The following is an 18,367-nucleotide window of genomic DNA, read 5'->3' on the forward strand; positions in this document are numbered from 1 at the left end:
ACACAACGTTGTTAGTTGTTGAACTGTGTATTGAGATAACTGTACGGCCACTTTTACGTACTGCGGCCCAGAAATTCCTTCCACTTTTGGAGCAGGTGGGCTCTGGTACTACGCCAGAAGGCGAATGCCATCCATGACTCACTAGCCCTTGCGTGTTTTCCTCCTCTGCTGGGGTGTAAGAAAGAGATTCCACACTCAGGGTGACAATAGCATCAAAGTGCATATTTCTCTTGGGTCGGCGATTCTATAGTAGCGTTCAGCTCAGGAATGTATTCTAACATCAGAGTTAGGGGACGAGAGTTGAAGTCTAAAGGATAAAGGTTTCGTTCTAGAGATTCTTATTTTGAAAAAAAAGAAGAAGAAGATACATTTCAAATGCTATACATAAGATTTTCACGAATATTTGAATATAGGGCCTACAGCCGACGGTATTACATATCTAGGGCATCATGCCAGAAGGGCGTATCAATAAATTTATCGATATTGAGATATTTATAATGGAACCCTTTTATGTCTGAAATCAGTTGTTTGAGAATTGCAATGGACATGAGAAAAGTACCTTGCCATGTAGTCAAGGATAGGAAAAATCGTTCCATATTCAAGGGGCTCTAATAAAAATAATAACTTAAAAATGAACAATAAAAAGGATTGATTCATAATGTTAGCTAGAAAATGTTACATTTTATCCTCAAAAATGTACTCTGAAAGTTACATTAAGATAATAATCTCAAATAGTTCATGAGAAAAGTGAAACGATTGCAAACAAAGAAAAATGTCAGAATTCAGGCGCTGAAAATAGTGCTTCATAAATAAACCTGTGAAATAAATGTTGCCTACTATGTGAATTAAATTGTTCTTAAATTTCTTCATATTGTGGCAAAGTTTCATTTAATTATCTTTAGTAGTATTAAGAGACAGTAGGACTGAGATTTTACAAAAAACTGTCAAAAAATCAATTTTCGCTTTTTTTTTATGTTCCTTTGGCACTTAGAAAGTTCAGGTTTTTTGCTCTACATCTTCTTTGAGGCATACAAGCGATTTTTTATAGGCCTAGGCCTGTTCAAGGCGTTAGTATTGCATCCACAAAAATTTGCGTTTTTCTCTAAACTACATTTTTAGATATGCACATACAGTTTTCACCAAATTTAATTAAACATTTCATATATGTTCATGAATATATTTTCTGAAATCTGATGTTAAGAAATCTTAAGTATCTTATACATTAAGCTAAGCGCTAAAAAATTATTATGCAAGTCAAAACTGAAAAAAAAAAAAAAAAAAAAAAAAAAAAAAAAAAAAAAAAAAAAAAAAGGCCTAGGTATCTAAATTTCGAAAATTTATTGTCCCTAAATTAACCCAGATATCATTAATTTATTAGCGTTAAAATATTGCCTGCGAATTAGGGTTCGTATAAAATATATTACTTCGAAATATGTACGATGAGAACTTTGTGTTAAATTTTAACGCACCTTGTTAACATGTTTCGACCTATTTTGGGTCATCTTCAGAACTGGTCGTTGTTGGTCTTGGCGCCTCTTGTTTCCTGTGTGGGTGCGTTCGTAGTGTAGAGTCAAAGAGTGTATGTGTTTTGAAATTGAGTTGTGTGTTGAGAATATCGTTGGGATGTGTTTTCGTGTGTATGTATATTTCATACTGTTCTAGTGTGTTGAGTTTCTGGCTTTTTGGTTGGATGTGTAGTATTTCCATGTCTGTGTTGATGTCTCTGTAGGTGTGGTTGGCATTTGTGATGTGTTCTGCATATGTGGAGGTGTTTTGTAATTTTGTTATGGCTGTGATGTATTCTTTGTAACGTATTTGAAATGATCTGCCTGTCTGTCCTATGTAGAAGTTGTTGCAGGTATTACATTTGAGTTTGTGTATGTCTGTGTGGTTGTATTTGTTTGTTTGTGTGTTGAGATGTTTTTGCAGAGTGTTATTTGTTCTGTATGCGATGTTGTAGTTTAATTTCTTGAATGAGGTTGCAATTTTATGTATGTTTTTGGTTTCATATGTTAGTGTGATGTATTTTTTGTGTTCTTGTGTTTGTGTTGTATTCTTCTGGTTTTTGTGGTTTTGTTTTGTCTTACGTATTATGTTGTCTATTATGTTGGGTTGTATCCGTTTTCTTGTGCTATGTATTTGTTTGTGTTTAGCTCTTCGTTGTAATCCTGTTGGTTCATTGGTATGTTGAGTAGTCTGTGTACCATTGTTCGGAATGCAGCTTGTTTGTGTTGTGTGGGGCGGTTGGATGTGTTGTGTATGTGTGTTGTTGTTGGTTTTCTATATACTTTGAATGTGTGTTTGTTGTCTACGTTTGTTATTGTGATGTCTAGAAAATTTATGGATGTAAAATATATTAACTTTTTGTACTTAAACTTAATACACTTGGAACATTTTGATTATGTCACTAATTTGCATAATTAAAAAAGTAACATCGAAATTGTCAGTCCAATTGAGCCGAAAATTAGTACACATCTTATACTTAATGTATCTAACAGTTAAGAAATGAAAGAAATAGGATTAAAATTGTAAAAATGTCGAAACTGAATGTTCAATAAAACTATGGAGGTTTACATTTCCTAAGTTAAGGTACGGTCACACGTCGCTACTTTTGCAGCGCTGCAGTACAAAAAACTGCGCAACTCTCGTACTGCGATGTGTGAACAACAATGCAACCCGAAAAGTAGCGGCTGCCGAACCTGCTGCCCGCTACTTTCCCATGCTGCACGCAACTTAAAAGTAGCGATGTGTGAACAGGGTTCTCAGGGTTGCATCCGCAGCATTTTTGATATCGGTTTTGTTGAAACTTTTGCTGCGGTTGCAACCAGTGTTACCACCCAAATGTGCCAATGATACTTTTATTGTTTGGATATATTTTAATGTTAAATGTGATGAAAATAAATTATTTGTAACAGTTATTAAATACACAACACAGTCTGAGCATAAATGGTGACGATATAATTCATTTTTTAAATTTTCCGTAGCGTAGTTCCAAACAGGAGGGTTGCCAACATTGATTACGTGAATATACTGTTGGTTATCATTTAAGTACATAGGCGTTTTTAAAAGCTTTATAGTAAAAATAATGTCAATTTCTGAATAGATACGACAGAAAAGCAAATAATAAATAAGGAAGCTTTCGCATGAGTTTGTTAATAATGCGAACATAACCACAAAATGTATATTGAGAAGTCAACACGGAGATGGAAACCTGCAGCATGACTGCGGCTGCAAGAGTAGCGCCTTGCGTGAACAGACTCGCAACCTCCACTTGCAACTTTTGCAGCACTCGGGTTGCGCAGCACGAAAAGTAGCGTGCAGCGCGCTACTTTTGGCTTACGTGTGAACACGACACGCAACTTTTGCAGCTGCAGTATAAAAGTAGCGCTGTAAAAGTAGCGACGTGTGACTGTATACCTTATTTTATTTCAAGGAGTGCAGTTCGGTGGCTCCTTTGAACACCCACTTACAGATTTATGACTTCCTACACAAACAACTCTGACAGTTCCATCCTGTCCCTTCGTCCCAACATTGCACAGTTGCCACAATCCTGGTGACCTTCGAAATTATGCAGTGAAACTGACGGGATTCTTGAAATTGGGAAAAGATGCGGCAAATCTGCCTCCACGTGGATTTGACGGGCACCTGTCAATTCTTCTGAACGAGGGTTGTGATTGGTTACTAACAAGAGAAGACAATATTTCCATCACAGTAAGGAAGACATTTATTTATGACAATCAATTAGTAGGGGGCAGTAGAAGGTCTGTCGGCAAAGTCCTCTCTATGAAACTGCACTCCATGAAAAAAAAAAAAGTATACCTTCATTAGCATTCGAAGTAGTTCTCCAACAACCCAGTGCCCTTAAATAACCGATTATCACAAGATCTACTGCAGTTCGAAGTCTGAACGCTTTAGTGAGAATTCCGTGAAGTTCACAACTTGTAGCTGTTGGTCACATTTTGTGACAAGTGCAGTGCAGGGGTCTTCCCCATTATTGCGCGTCCCTAGTCATTTCACCATTGCCCCATTATCGTGACATCATCGTTTGCTGTTATAAAAAACTGCTTGTTGCGTGCTTCCTCTCAGCCCGGGCGTCGTCACGCCAATACCTTCGTTTGCGGCGCCACCGGATTCCTGATCGCCAGGTTTGAAAGCTGTCCAAATGTCTTGCGACATGGACCTGTCTTGTATCCAGACGAACTCGACTCGATCCGTTTATGATACGTGTGTTGCGTCCTTCATTCAATGTTTCAACATCAATGGAACACACCTTGATGTTCGCATGTGCCACCTGGTACTTACTGCAATTACTTTGGTATGCTGGTGTTCAGGAATGTGTGTTGGCTTGTGGAAGCCACCACTGTAATTTTCCCTGCAGTGTAAATGTGTCGTCATTCCTTTACAACAGCCTCGCTTATTCGACATGCACAATACTTAACCTCAAAAGTAAGATAAACTAAAATGTTACATTAACAGAATAAAAACATGAAAGGTTTTTACAGACATGTATTTATTACATGAAGTTACAATTATTGAAAACGCAATTTTCAAAGTTAAATTTTGTTGGCATTTCTTGATTTTCTGTGATTGACACTGAAATATTGTAGGAGATGTCTTATCTCATAAGAAGCTGCCTTACAAAGCGTCTTATCAAGAAACAGAACTGTGATTGGTTGATTTTAAGGCAGTTCTGAAATGTTATTGGCCAATATCGCAAATTTATCCTATAAGTTGAATAAGACCTAGTCATCCTAACTACACGATTACTCCGTTCTGGTTGGATAATGGTTCACTTTTGCTGTGCAATTGGACATGAGGCTAACAACCGACTGGACGGCTTTGTCCCTTCATGGACTGCCACCCTACGGATTATATTGACTTATTTATTTATAAATTCATTTGTTGATTTAAGCCTACTTATAAATTTATTTACTTAGTTACGAGTATTTATTTATTATTTATTTATTTATCGAATACCCTGTACTGAACTGCCATCCGCTCGGCAGTAGTGCTATGGACAGGGAGCTTGAACTCAGCTGACTCGTACTTACGTCTGTGCAGAGTACTGCATGCTGAACGTTGCCACGTCTCTCACGCCAGAATATTAACACATTTAAGCATGCATTTTTATTTAATTTCACGAAAACGTAATAGAACACACAAATATTTAGGCCTATTTAAACTAATATGAACTCTTTGCTAGATATACCTACTGATGTAATTGTTTTCGTAATTTTACTAACGATATAAGCAGTAGCCCATAACGCAAATAAAATAACAAAATAAATATTTTTTTTTCTGGGAAACTATTAAGTTTGACCCTATGTTGTATGGACATTTTTTATTCTGTAGACCGTCTCCGACGACTGTGAAAAGGACGGCACTTATATCCCTTACATCCTGTACAATATTTCAGCCGTTCCTACACTTTTATATGGTAGTCAAATTTGTATTCACAAAGAAAAGGACAAAGATTAAAATGACTTCAAATGAAATGTTTTAAATCAGCAGAATATACGCTACCACTTAATGTAAAGATCAGTCGTGTCGCCGGCCTCATGGATTTCAAGACGTTCTTCCATTTTTTTTTTAAGTATTGTTTTAGAAGATTTAAATAATACTTAAATGCTTCTAAATATTCTTTCATTCTATCATTACAATTTACAGGATTTTTCCTGCTCTCCATAACGGCCACACGACCGACCTGTTCGTAGCATCTTCAAATCTATCTTGAAAACTGTATCTGCAATGACAGAAGAGTTTTGCTGTTTCCTTGGTTCACACACGCCTCTTTCAACATAGTAGTGATTCTACACACATCGTGGAGGCTTTTTGCTATATTCTATTCTCTGTTTTTAAGTGATATTACAGTTGTAACTTTGGTTTTTAACGTCATATACCAAGTCTACACACATCGTGGAGGCTTTTGCTATATTCTATTCTCTGTTTTAAGTGATATTACAGTTGTAACTTTGGTTTTTAACGTCATACACCAAGTCTACACACATCGTGGAGGCTTTTGCTATATTCTATTCTCTTTTTTAAGTGATATTACAGTTGTAACTTTGGTTTTTAACGTCATATACCAAGTCTACACACATCGTGGAGGCTTTTTGCTATATTCTATTCTTTGTTTTTAAGTGATATTACAGTTGTAACTTTGGTTTTTAACGTCATATACCAAGTCTACACACATCGTGGAGGCTTTTGCTATATTCTATTCTCTGTTTTAAGTGATATTACAGTTGTAACTTTGGTTTTTAACGTCATATACCAAGTGTTCACTTTTTATAACATGTTCCATTCGACCTACACGACCTGAAGATGCCAATCAAAATTGGCGAAAACGTTTGTTTTTAAAATCTGTGTAAATGTTATTATAACATGTTTTATTGTGTTTATGTTAAGTATTGACTGAATAGAACTCATTTTTCAATCATCATTTTTCAATACCGTTTTGGATTTTAAGAGGAACGGAAACATTCTAGAGGAATTTAAGGTTGGATTTGTTGAAAACAAGATTAACAATTACAAATCTAATTGGCTACACGATGTCACCAGAATGGATAACACTAGCATCCCAAAGATCATAATCTCTTACAAACAAAGAACACACAGAGAACCTGGTAGATCTCTTAAACGACTGTTGGATGGAGCAGAAACATGGCTACGAAGGTGAAAGATGATGATGTTGATGTTTATGATTATTATTTTATTTTTTCGGATCACTAATTTCTACAGTACTTCACGTGTACAAACTTTCAAGTGGAGTTTCGACCTCGTGTTTTAGACGGTTCTCTTTTATAAGCAAGCAGGTAGGCCTGCTGGGGTCGTAGAAGCTGAACCCAGGAGATATTAAACAGGTTAACGTAGGGGCCATTTAAAACTTACAGCTGACCACAGAGCTCTTTACATAATATCCAATAAGTGAAGCACAAAGGGCCTACTTATGTTACAGGTCTAACAAGAGAACCTTCCACAACACGCATTCAAAGTTTGCATATTGGTAAATACTGGAAAGCAAAAGTGACCTACAAAAATGAAGCTCACATTATACAATGTAAGACACAAAACAGCTTTAATACAGCATATTTGCTCCATTCTATTACTGCATGAATAGCGGTTATTCATGTCTCGGGAACGAATTTCTAGGTGCTAGAAAAGAAAGATTTAGGACTTTATAAAGTCAAATTTAAGACTTTTAGGAGTTTATATAAAATTAACAATTAATAGTTTTAATTTTAGTAAATATTCCATTTTAGGTGGAATTTATGTACTAAGAACTGGTGTTGACAATGAATGCTATTGAACTGAAGACTCTAATTCTACCAGTGAAAGAGACATTGCTGATTAGTGATTCGTCAGTTTCATTTCGCATAACGGGGATGCATTGACGCGAAAACTAATTTGTAAGCTCTCGCCTAAACTAAACAATCGCCTCTTTTATGCTAGAATGAACTTTTGCAAACGAACTTCAGTTCCAGGAAATTAGGTAAAATCTTCTTTCCTTCCTTCTAAGACCAATATGGAACGACCTTGACGGACCAGTGTTTGTCAACAAGATAATTTTTTACATTTTCAATAGAATTTTTATAGCTTTTTGATCATTTTTGTAGTTTTAGTACCGGTATTTTTATTTTAATATAGGAACACTGCTAAAAAAGGTACTTTTCACACACAAATATAGTTTTTAGACATTTGTAGAAATTTATGGTTCTTTTAGGCGTTTTAGGTCCTATAGAATTTTAATAGGGGGATCCTGTGTACATTAAACATAGAGATATCTGAATAACATACGTCTAGGACGTAGGAAACAAAATACGTACGGAACTAGAAATTTTTTCCTTACTCTTGTCTGTCGTTAGTGAAGTAACACATTAAGGAGTTAGGTACAGCTTACAGCAGTAAAACTTTTGGAAATATTCAACATTTTTTTCCTCCATTACTGTATCTTGTACAACAATGAAAATTGGTATATATAAAACACTGTCCTTCTGCTATATGAAAAAAATATTTTTACAATTAAAAAAAAATGTTTTATATATATAGCCTATATATACTTTTTTTTTTTCAAAATTCAAAATGGTGGCAGTTCACTGTGCAGTGATGAAGCGTTTCCCTCATAACTCATAAACTTGTTAACTTTTTCATGTTCTCTCGCTTTTATTTTATTGCTGAAACACGTGTTTACAATATCATGCTCTTTGAACTACATTCCTTAATAAATAATATTTTTGTTATTTTGTGTTAAAAGAAAATATTCATATTTGCCCATTTTTTCAAATGAATTTATTTTTTAACAGACAATCTATCAAAGATAGAGAAGTTATCTTGCATCATATTGTAGATATGACAAGCATAGACACAAAAAAATTTCATCACAGAATGTTGGATAGTTTTTCAGTTATGTGGAAAACGCTTCATCACTGCACAGTGAACTGTATTTTGTAAAAAAAAAAAAAATGTAAATAATTTTTTTTAAATAGTAAAAATAATTTTTTCACATAGCAGAAGGACAGTGTTTTACACATACTAATTTTCATTATTGTACAAGATACAGTAATGGAGGAAAAATGTTGAATAGTTTCAAAATGTTACTGCTGTACGCTGTACCTAACTACAATATTGTCAGACTACAGTATTGTACTGTAAACTAAGTCACTATTTAACCAATCCTCTGCGGTAGCTGAATGGTCAGACATTCAGCTCTTCAAGCAGGCGGTCCGGCGTCGAGTCCCGGTGAGGTCTTGGATTTTTCATGTCATAGTGACACTTGTGATGAACAAGGTTACATTTGGAGTTTTTCTCGAGATTCTCCCGTTTCCCCATATTGGGATTCTACATCATTCCGTAAACATTTCTCCATTTCGTCATCATTACACAGCATTCCCTGAACGCCGTCTGGCAACGCATGGAGACGGCCTTCCTAGGGACAAGTAGGTTCGAAACCTGTGTACGCAGCGAAACTTACATAGTGTAGTCAGCTGGTGTGAATTTGAGAATGTGCCTAGCTTGAGGGTTAGCGCAATAGTATATTATGGAACAAGTTTATTATGTTATACTTTATGGCACGAGTCAATGTTTTGGAACAAGCGAAGCCAGTTTTCTAATTTTGACGAGTACAATAACTGTGTAACATTATAAACGTGTTTCATACGTTATTTTTTGTGCGGCAGTGTTATAATAGTACATTATGCAACGAGCCTATAATGAAGGTAATTAAGAAGCGAATATGGATATTTATGAAACGAGCGCAAGCGAGTTTCATAATTTTCATACGAGCTTCTTAATTACCATTATAAGCGAGTTTCATACGACTTTTTATGCTCGACCATATTTCTAACTTGATATTATTAATTTTCTTTGTATCTGACCTTGACCAATGTCCCGTATGTTGTGAGATGTGCGCAGACGCGAAAGTATTTATTTTTTCCGAGGAACAGATGTCCACATTGACCTTGCTACGCCATAAGAACCTACAGAGATAACATTGAAATTAAATTAGACATTGAAAAACGAGATGACAAATTGAATTTATTTGAATATTATTTACAATTAACGCTAATTATTATAGTAACAGAACATAACCTTCTGCGACAGTATTGGATTTCCAGCCTCCGTGACTTTTCGCTAATTCTCTTTCGATTGCATATCCGAGAATATTCGATACTTGCGGTTTTATAACGGTAGAAAGCTAACCTGTCATTGGCTGAACAGTTGTAACCTGAGTCGTCATTGGCTGAAAGACCTGACCTTTAATGAGTAGGTGTACTTTAATGACATGCATTAAAGGTCTGCTACCAGGTGTATAATTACTACATTTCGGCATGGTCGAGCATAAAACAATTAATAAAGAAATGGCATCATATTTGTAATTATGGATTTGATATCATGGTCTATGAAGAAATGAGTTGCTATGACAACAATTATGTATATGAGGAGATGAGGAGATTCATTGTGTGTCTGAAGATGATTCTCAAAGAAGAGTCGATATAACTGCCATCAACAGAACCCAGAAAGCGATGGTCTTAGACCCTAAGATTTGCTTTGAACGAGACACAAATCAAGCACTGCAGATAAATGATGACAAGCGAGCTAAATATGTACCTTGTCTTCCATACCTCAGTGAAAAATATGGCATTTCGCTTTACAACTGGGATGTTACAGGTTTACTATTTGGAGCGAGGGGTTGTTTACCAAAATTTACATGTAATATCCTTAAATCCATTCAAATTCCCTTTTATGAGGTTCAGAAGATCGTAATGGAAATTCTGAAGGCCTCTCTTCAAATTCTACACTATCATCTATATGTTAACACGTAAATGTTTGCTTTAATGTACAAATCGAATGAATCATTATTTTGCTCGTTTCATTTCCCTTTATCTTTTATGTTTGTTAATTCGGGATCCCATGGTCAACCTCACTCGAGGACGGATGATTTTAAATAAATCTTAGTAGATATTTTTGAATGGCAAATAGTTTCATAATGTTAACTTTATGGCACAAGTTACCTATGCCGTCATTAATAGAAGTAATGACGTTTTCGTTAGCATGGTAATATTTTACGACTCTGGTACAGTAATATGGTAATGTACGATTTTCACTATCGATAAAGCTGTTGATAATGCTGATGTACAAAATGACTAGGTACTTACTTTTACGAACTGGACCTCATCCATTTTATTACGTAATTTGTACGTAAATTAAAAATCATGATAAATCGAGTGTGTATTTTTATAATGAGACGTTAACCGAGTTCTTTAATTACAGGAGAGCGATAATAATTTTATTAACAACCTACTAGTTGCATAGTACATTATTTTATCAAAGATCGTTTAATAGTGTTTATTTTTGTAAAATAGCAGTTTATAAAAAATTATTTTTAAACAAAATATCATCATTCAATGCAGGCTAGAGGCTAGACCATGGAATCCACAGGTCATAGTAAGCCACTGATTTCCATAGCATGGTCTATGAAGAAAGGGGTTGCTATGACAACAAGATGTATTAAATGTTATTGCTCGGAAAATCATTTCATAATATTACCTTCATGGCACACAAATTACGCCGTCATAATAGAAGCCACGACGTTTTAGTTGGCATGGTAATATAGTGCATACATTTTATCTTTCCACGCTAACGGATGTAGAGCGGACGCGGCAGTGCATATGGCAGCTGCACACATACGAGCGAGGAAAGATAAAATGTATGCACTGTATTTTACGGCACCGGTAAAATAATATGGCATATTATGAACTGGCATATTATGAGCGATTTTCACTAACGATAAAGCCTGTTTATAACGCTGACGTACAAAAAAAACTTGTGTAACTTATTTGTAACGTAAGTTACTAAAAATCGTAATATCTCTTCACGCGTTGGACGCTCTGAAGTCCAGCCCTAACTTTCATAGATCACACATAGAGATAAATATCTCCACTCTAATGCTCGCAATCCAACTCGATCAGCTGATTTGTGGCTGTCAACGCTGGCTCCGATATAATATTGCTTAAACTCTAATCCTATGATAAGTTAGTATTATAGTTGCTAAATTCTTTAATAATTAGGTAAAGTTGCTCTGAATAAAGTCTAAATTATTAAATTATCCCAACTTTCGTTACCGTGGAGACTGGCCTCTAAAACAAGTGAAAGTCGCGAACGATTTTAATTCATTTAAAAAACACCAATCCATGTCGTCACAGAAACTAGGAGCTACAATACAAAAGACGGTACTTCAGAGTTGCGGTCGAGTCATAACATCACATGTGTATCCTTTCTTAGTGTCATCTATCTCAGAAGCGACGTTTACTTTTTTTGTATGCCGTTTCGCAGGCGTGTTTGTCCGGAACTGCCAACATAACTTTACAATGACGAAACACTATTACAGTAACTGAAGGATCAGGAAAATACGGGAGATTATTATAAATCTCTTAAAATCGAGCAGCATTTAACTCAACAATGAGAAAAATTGAAATGTGTGTTGTCATGGAAACTTAAAATAATAAAACATTCGTGAAGTGTAGATGTAGCCATTTTGAACAGTGGCATTGGACATTGTTAAAACAACTGAAAAATCATATATAAACAATATACGGTGCTCAAGTAGATTAGCCTAAGTTATCTAATATGTGTTGTGACATTTATTTATGTTGAACAAGTTCCCCCAATTTCTAAATCGTTATAGTTTAAAAAAAATGCACTCCACTGTTTCAATAAAAATTAACTGTTCTTGAACAACAGATAACCATCTATTGCTAGACAATTATTATCAAGAACACGTGAACTTAACACTAGTATTTAAATAATGACAAAACAACAGATGAAGTAATTCTCGACTCTAAAATGCTGAAATAGCAACAGTCACGAAGCAAATTTCAAATGCCGGCCGCTGACTGTATTCGAACCTGGACCAACCAAATTCAAGTTAACGTTACAGAAGAGGAGAGAAACCTGCTGGACCAAAACGAAGATGTCGCGTCTTATAGTTTACATTCCGAAAACCAGAGTGCAGGAGATTTTCCGCTTGTTCTTGACTGTCACATTGCGTCATATCTAGCAAAAGATACCTACGGTAAGCCCGTACACAAAGTATAAGCCACTCACTCACCTGTTCAGCTGGCGCCGTTTCTACCATGCGCGATTCACGTTCCATTGCTCCAAGTGCCAAACTGATTTAAAATTTTGAAATTCATTCCATAATCACTGGCGCGCACACCGATTTCTTAACAATACATGTACATGCCGAGAGAACGAAGTTCAAAACTCCTCCCGCTCTTTCAATAACCATGGTTACACAACACTTAAATTTCATAAATCGCAACCAAATCCTGTCGCATAGCAACACAACACTCAAGATGGCAGCTACACTCACTTCCACTTGTTGCTGGTAAGTTTCGACGGCCTCTCACTTGGTGGCGCTACCATCGACTGCTTCTTTCCCCACCTTGTACACACGCTTTTCACTTTTTAGAATAATGCGAAGGAAAAGAACGGCATAAACAAGTCCAGGCCTGGCCTGGGACCCGAACTGAACACCTCCGGGACGACACAAAGACTGAGCACTCCGACAAAGCCAGGAGCGGCCAACCGACGCAACAGGCACCTGTTCAACACTGTTTTCTTCTGGCGGTATGCAGCAAGGCAGTCGAGATTCTTCGCAGGGAGGGGGAGACAAGATGGCGTCCCACTAACCTTCCTATGTAAAGAAAGCTGATGACTTGGTACAGGCGGTGTTGCCAAGTCCAGCAATTAAGACGCCAGCCAACACCAGACGTACACAACACAGGTGTGGGTCCCTGCGGGAGGAAGGAGGGCGTGGAGGCACTGCAAACAGTCAAGTGCTTTCGGAAGAAGATTAATAGCGCAACCGCTTGACTGAGAGACGCAAGTTGTTTGGTCGAAAGTTGGTTCGTTTCCAATGTAGAACACTTGACAACTATCAAGGGAACCTTCACATTGAAATCCCTCCTTCAATCTCAGTATACAGATACAGTAAATACTGCAAAGAAAAGTTAATGTGCAAGAATGTAACTGTCAAATCAAACTGTAAGACAAAAGAATTACGTAAAATGTTTCATTCAGCAAATAAAGTAAAGGTGTAGCTGCAATTGTGGCGAAGTGCTAGAGCGCTGGTCTTCCATCCAGGCGGCCCGGCTTCGATCTTCGGCCGGGTTGTGAAAGAATTTGTATTGTCCAAAGCAGACATTGCTGAGAGTTTTTCTCGGGGTACTCCCGTTTCTCTCTACCATTCCACCAACACACTCTACCTCATCCTCATTTCGTCTTCCATCTTCAATAGTAAAAATAAACTGAGGTGAAGTCTTGAAGATAATAGGGGAGACTGTTGTACCTTTAAACATTTTTCACATTTTTTTTTTTTAATTTTGGGAAATGACATTTTTTAAATTAAAAAATGCTTTAAATAATTATTGATTCTTTCACAGCTTCCTGTATGTACTTTCCTGTTCTACACATCTATTAAGGCTGGAAAAAATAAAATGTAATATGTTCAAAGGTACAACAGGTTCATGTACCTTAGAACAAACCCTCTTGTAAGTTGAAACACATGGAATATAGGTGGGAATATAGTTGTAAGAACTGACAATCAAATGTAAATGTATTTGCCATCATAAACCACAGCAGGCTTCTCTGATTGAGATTATATTTCCTGGAGGAGCAAGAATTGCTTCAATAGCTTTCTTCCAGACATCCGGATCAATTGGGGGCCTCTTAACTCTAGACTTACTTCGTGACATGATCTTAAAATAAAAGAAAGACAAAAACCGATAGTATCGTGCACCTTGGAAGATATTCCATATACAAGATGTTCTGAGTTCAAAGGTACAAGAGGGTGTACGTTTAAACAAATATGGCTCCCAAAACTAGAGATTCGAATAAATCATGGAAATTAAAATATGTCATTACTCACCAGATGATAGGGAACACACTGTATTTCAAGGATAGTAACAAATACAATCTGGTTTTGTGTTAGAAAACATTTATCAATGAACGAAATGTTTACTTTTGGTACCAAAAAAGATTGCTTTGTCCACAGAACTCACACTTTGCAATAAATCAAACCGAAACTACGACTAGGGCTACTTAGCGGCTTTCTCTACAATCTACTTCAGTTTGAGTCCTCTAGGTAGTAACAAAAAATGTTCAAAGGTACACTATAGGTTCGTTCCAACAAGCGGTTCATGGATCAGTTCATGTACGGTTCCTGTACCATCTTATACGCATGCGCTAGTTGGGCATCTGCTATGGGATTGAAACTGGACTGGACGCTGTTGGAACGCTTTCGCGGATCGTTATGTACTAAATCCAGAGATGCTATAACTGTGATCATCTTTGCTAAGAACGGGATGCTTAATTATTATCGTTTCGCAGGTAATTGTAATTGCAGAAAATAGAATTTCGATCATTTTCTATAAAAAGATTACAAAAAACATGGAAGGCAAGAATTCCGATAATTCAACGTCGTGTACTGGGGGACTCTCATCTAAAAATAGTTATTTTTTTTTATTATTAATGTATGTACGTTATTTATTATACTTTTAATCAAAGCTGCATGTTGAAATTGTAATTAACTGTTTCAATACCCAAATAATTCCCATTCCCTTTCTTTTTGGCGAAAATTTAAATTAAATCTCTAGTTTTATTATTCGTCTGCACTGTCACTTTTCATCTTTAACCTCAATGATGTGAACAGTCGATCATGTCTTTCTTCAGTATCCAGGAGACGTTGGAGAGCTTTTGCGCATGCGCGTCTTGCGTATTCTTCCGTACATGCCTCAATCCACGGACTATTTTTTACCGTTCCGAACCCGTGTCAAAAGCTTGTTGGAACGCCCGACTGCAGTACATGTTTCCGGTTCACGACTGGTTCGGATTGTGTTGGAACGCTTTTTCTGTACTGCGCATGCTCACGATGGTTACGGACGGTTCCTGACTTGTTGGAACGAACCTTATGCTAAAGGTACAACAGTCTCCCCTACGCGTTTCCGTCGTTGATGTAGGAAGGGCTTGGGGCTCCGGGCCATCGAATCTTATCAGGCTACACACCCGTGAAACGAGACCCGGCTCCATGCTTTCCTGACATCGGCAGTAGAATGAGATGATGTGGTCGGCACCACGCTCCGACCGACTAAACTCCCAAGAAAGACCCGGTTGATAGGCCGAGTTTACCTGGCGATCGTTCTGGAACTTATGATAACGAGAAAAATTCCGACATCATCACGAATTAAACTCGGGGCTTTCCAGTCCGTAGCTAGGTGCTCCGTCAACTGTACTAACTAACAAGTATAAGGTTATTCAAAAGTAAGTTATATTTTGACGTCGCCATAACCTTTTTTTAAGAATGAAGATATAAACAAAACAAGAACACACTTATACTCATAAGGATATGGGGTTTATTGGATTCAGTTTAAATGTTGAATATGTCCGCCGTTCTGTTCTTCAACAAGCAACAATTTTTCTTCTATGTTGTGGACAGCATTTACTAATAGATCTGGTAAAATGTATTCAATTTGTTGCCAAATTGCATATTTTTGTTCTTTGGTAGTCGTAGGATTATTTCAAAAAACTCGATCTTTTAAATAATCCCACAGCGAAAAGACTGCTGATTTGATATCAGGGGAACGCGCTGGCCAGGTGTGAGGTAAATTATGTTTTTTTCTGAATTTTCGTATGCCGTTTGTTAAATTTATTTTACATTCATAACAACACTAATGACATTTAAAGGTCAGTCATCCATAAGAAGAAAAATTGGCATAAATAACTAAATGGTCGAACAGGTAAATCATGCTGTTTTCTGTATAGATTTGTTAAATTGTATTCTTTTATTATTTTTGTAAGCGTATACAGGATGAATTTCAGAATGTTATTCTTCGGGATATTTCAAACAAAAAAAGTTTATTATAATTTTACTCGTTCTTGCTTCCTTTTCTAGAAAAAAAATTGTTTTATATGAAATATTCCATAGAGTGTTTTCGGAAAACCATTAATTTAATTCCCAATATTGTATTGTATTGTATTTATTAACATTCCATGGTATTCATACATGCTTAGGCCTATAGCTAGAATATGGAACAAGTCAAAAAACTTAATACTATTATAAAATCTTAATTTATAGTCACAGTCTAGATGAAATATATACAGACGAGATTTACAATATAGTCTACTAGTACAACACAAAGTTTTAGTATATTGTATGTTCAGCCAGTTTATGTTTTATTTAACGACGCTCGCAACTGCAGAGGTTATATCAGCGTCGCCGGATGTGCCGGAATTTTGTCCCGCAGGAGTTCTTTTACATGCCAGTAAATCTAGTGACATGAGCCTGTCACATTTAAGCACACTTAAATGCCATCGACCTGGCCCGGGATCGAACCCGCAAACCTGGGCATAGAAGGCAAGCGCTATACCAACTTGCCAACCAGGTCGACCAGCCAGTTTAAGAGGGCAGTTTATTACGATAATAAATGATAAAAAGAATATTCGTTTTTTCTTTCAAATAAGCAGAAATTTGATCCGAACAGATGAAATATTTTAAAATCCCTTTTCAGAATGAAAAGTTACACTTGTCCGGATCAAATTTCTGCACATTTAAAGGACAAAACAATGTCTTAATATACTGCTCTCTTAAATTGACTGAGCATATTGGAAATTAAATCAATGACTTTCCCAAAACACGCTATGAAATGTTTCATATAAAACAATTTTATCTCGAAAAGGAAGCAAAAACGACCAAATATGAATTAAACTTTTTGTTTGAAATATCTCGAAGAATAACCCCCTGAAATTAATGGCATTACTAACAGTTCACCCTATATATTGCCTTTTATACGTTAGTGAGATACATACGCTATCTAATATTTAATGGCACTCGTTTAAACGCGATTCAACCTCTAATTTCTTTACACGTTGTAATATTACAAGGGCAATAAATGTTTAGCTGTTATAAAAGTTTATATAATATAAAGTGTACAGTTTTTGTGATCATTTTGCATGTAAGTTATGTTTTATTATCTTTCCCTTATTGTTTTTAACTCATCTCAAGTTATTTCAACAGTTCAGCAAATCGTTTTCTGTGAAGTCCGTTACACGTAGGATGTTACTGAACAATAAAATTGAACAGTGGAAGCTGGTGCAGTGTTGTACCACAGTCTAGTATATACAGTCACGAAGCTTGAGTTGTGAGGGTACTAGGAACAATAGACAGTGCAGGTACTGTTTCGCATTGTCTGTGATGAGGCGATAGTAGCGATCCTAGTGGTTAGCAACTATCTATGGATGCATATTTCCTACGTATTGAGTTTCGTGACTGTATATTATACGGGGACATCACTTTATTTTTACCAACATTTTTAACATTAACCTGGCTATACTCGGAAACACTGTTTCCCCCTTCCATTACAGGAGTTTGATGTTACTAGTGCAATATGTAAACAAATCATTTACTAAGTATAGGAGGAGAGAAAAGTAGTGTATCCATTTATGCTGTAGGGAAATACGATATTACGATTTTCAGTTTGATTATCACTTTTACGGAATTTATCAAAATACAGTAGAGTAGTAACATTTTTTTTTTCAAAAACTCAACTTTTCAGGCGGCTATGTTCGTTATGTAATGTCTACTTTATTTAGCATATTAATTATTGGTGTTATCACACAATATAGAGAGTGAATTTAAATTGAGGGGGTCATAAGTAAAGGGCTGTAAGTGCACTTAAGTTACTTTTGAGAAAATGGGGTTTAAATATTTAAGCTTTCGTAAAATCGGTGAAATTTTTTATTTAAATTTTAATGTGTGATGCGATTAAAATATCCCTTTGCCACTAAAATTTTAGATACTTTTGCTTACACT

The 18,367-nt window shown here is 36.1% G+C and overlaps 1 protein-coding gene across 6 annotated transcripts in view; it reads right to left on the reverse strand.

Moving 5' to 3' along the window:
• The window catches only part of pyd (zonula occludens-like protein polychaetoid), a 793,103-nt gene that overhangs the window by 550,736 nt on the left and 224,000 nt on the right, over nt 1–18,367 (reverse strand). Inside the window, exon 1 of one of the 6 annotated variants that reach the window (XM_069832500.1) lies at nt 12,608–13,158. The exons of the other annotated variants lie outside the window; for them this stretch is intronic. Coding sequence (XP_069688601.1) covers nt 12,608–12,652 — 45 coding nt within the window. The 5' untranslated portion in view covers nt 12,653–13,158. Of the gene's footprint in view, nt 1–12,607; nt 13,159–18,367 lie in introns of those variants that run through there. 6 annotated transcript variants of the gene reach the window in all.

This window comes from Periplaneta americana, chromosome 8, assembly GCF_040183065.1.
Source record: "Periplaneta americana isolate PAMFEO1 chromosome 8, P.americana_PAMFEO1_priV1, whole genome shotgun sequence".
In the NCBI taxonomy this organism is placed as follows: Eukaryota; Metazoa; Arthropoda; class Insecta; order Blattodea; family Blattidae; genus Periplaneta; species Periplaneta americana.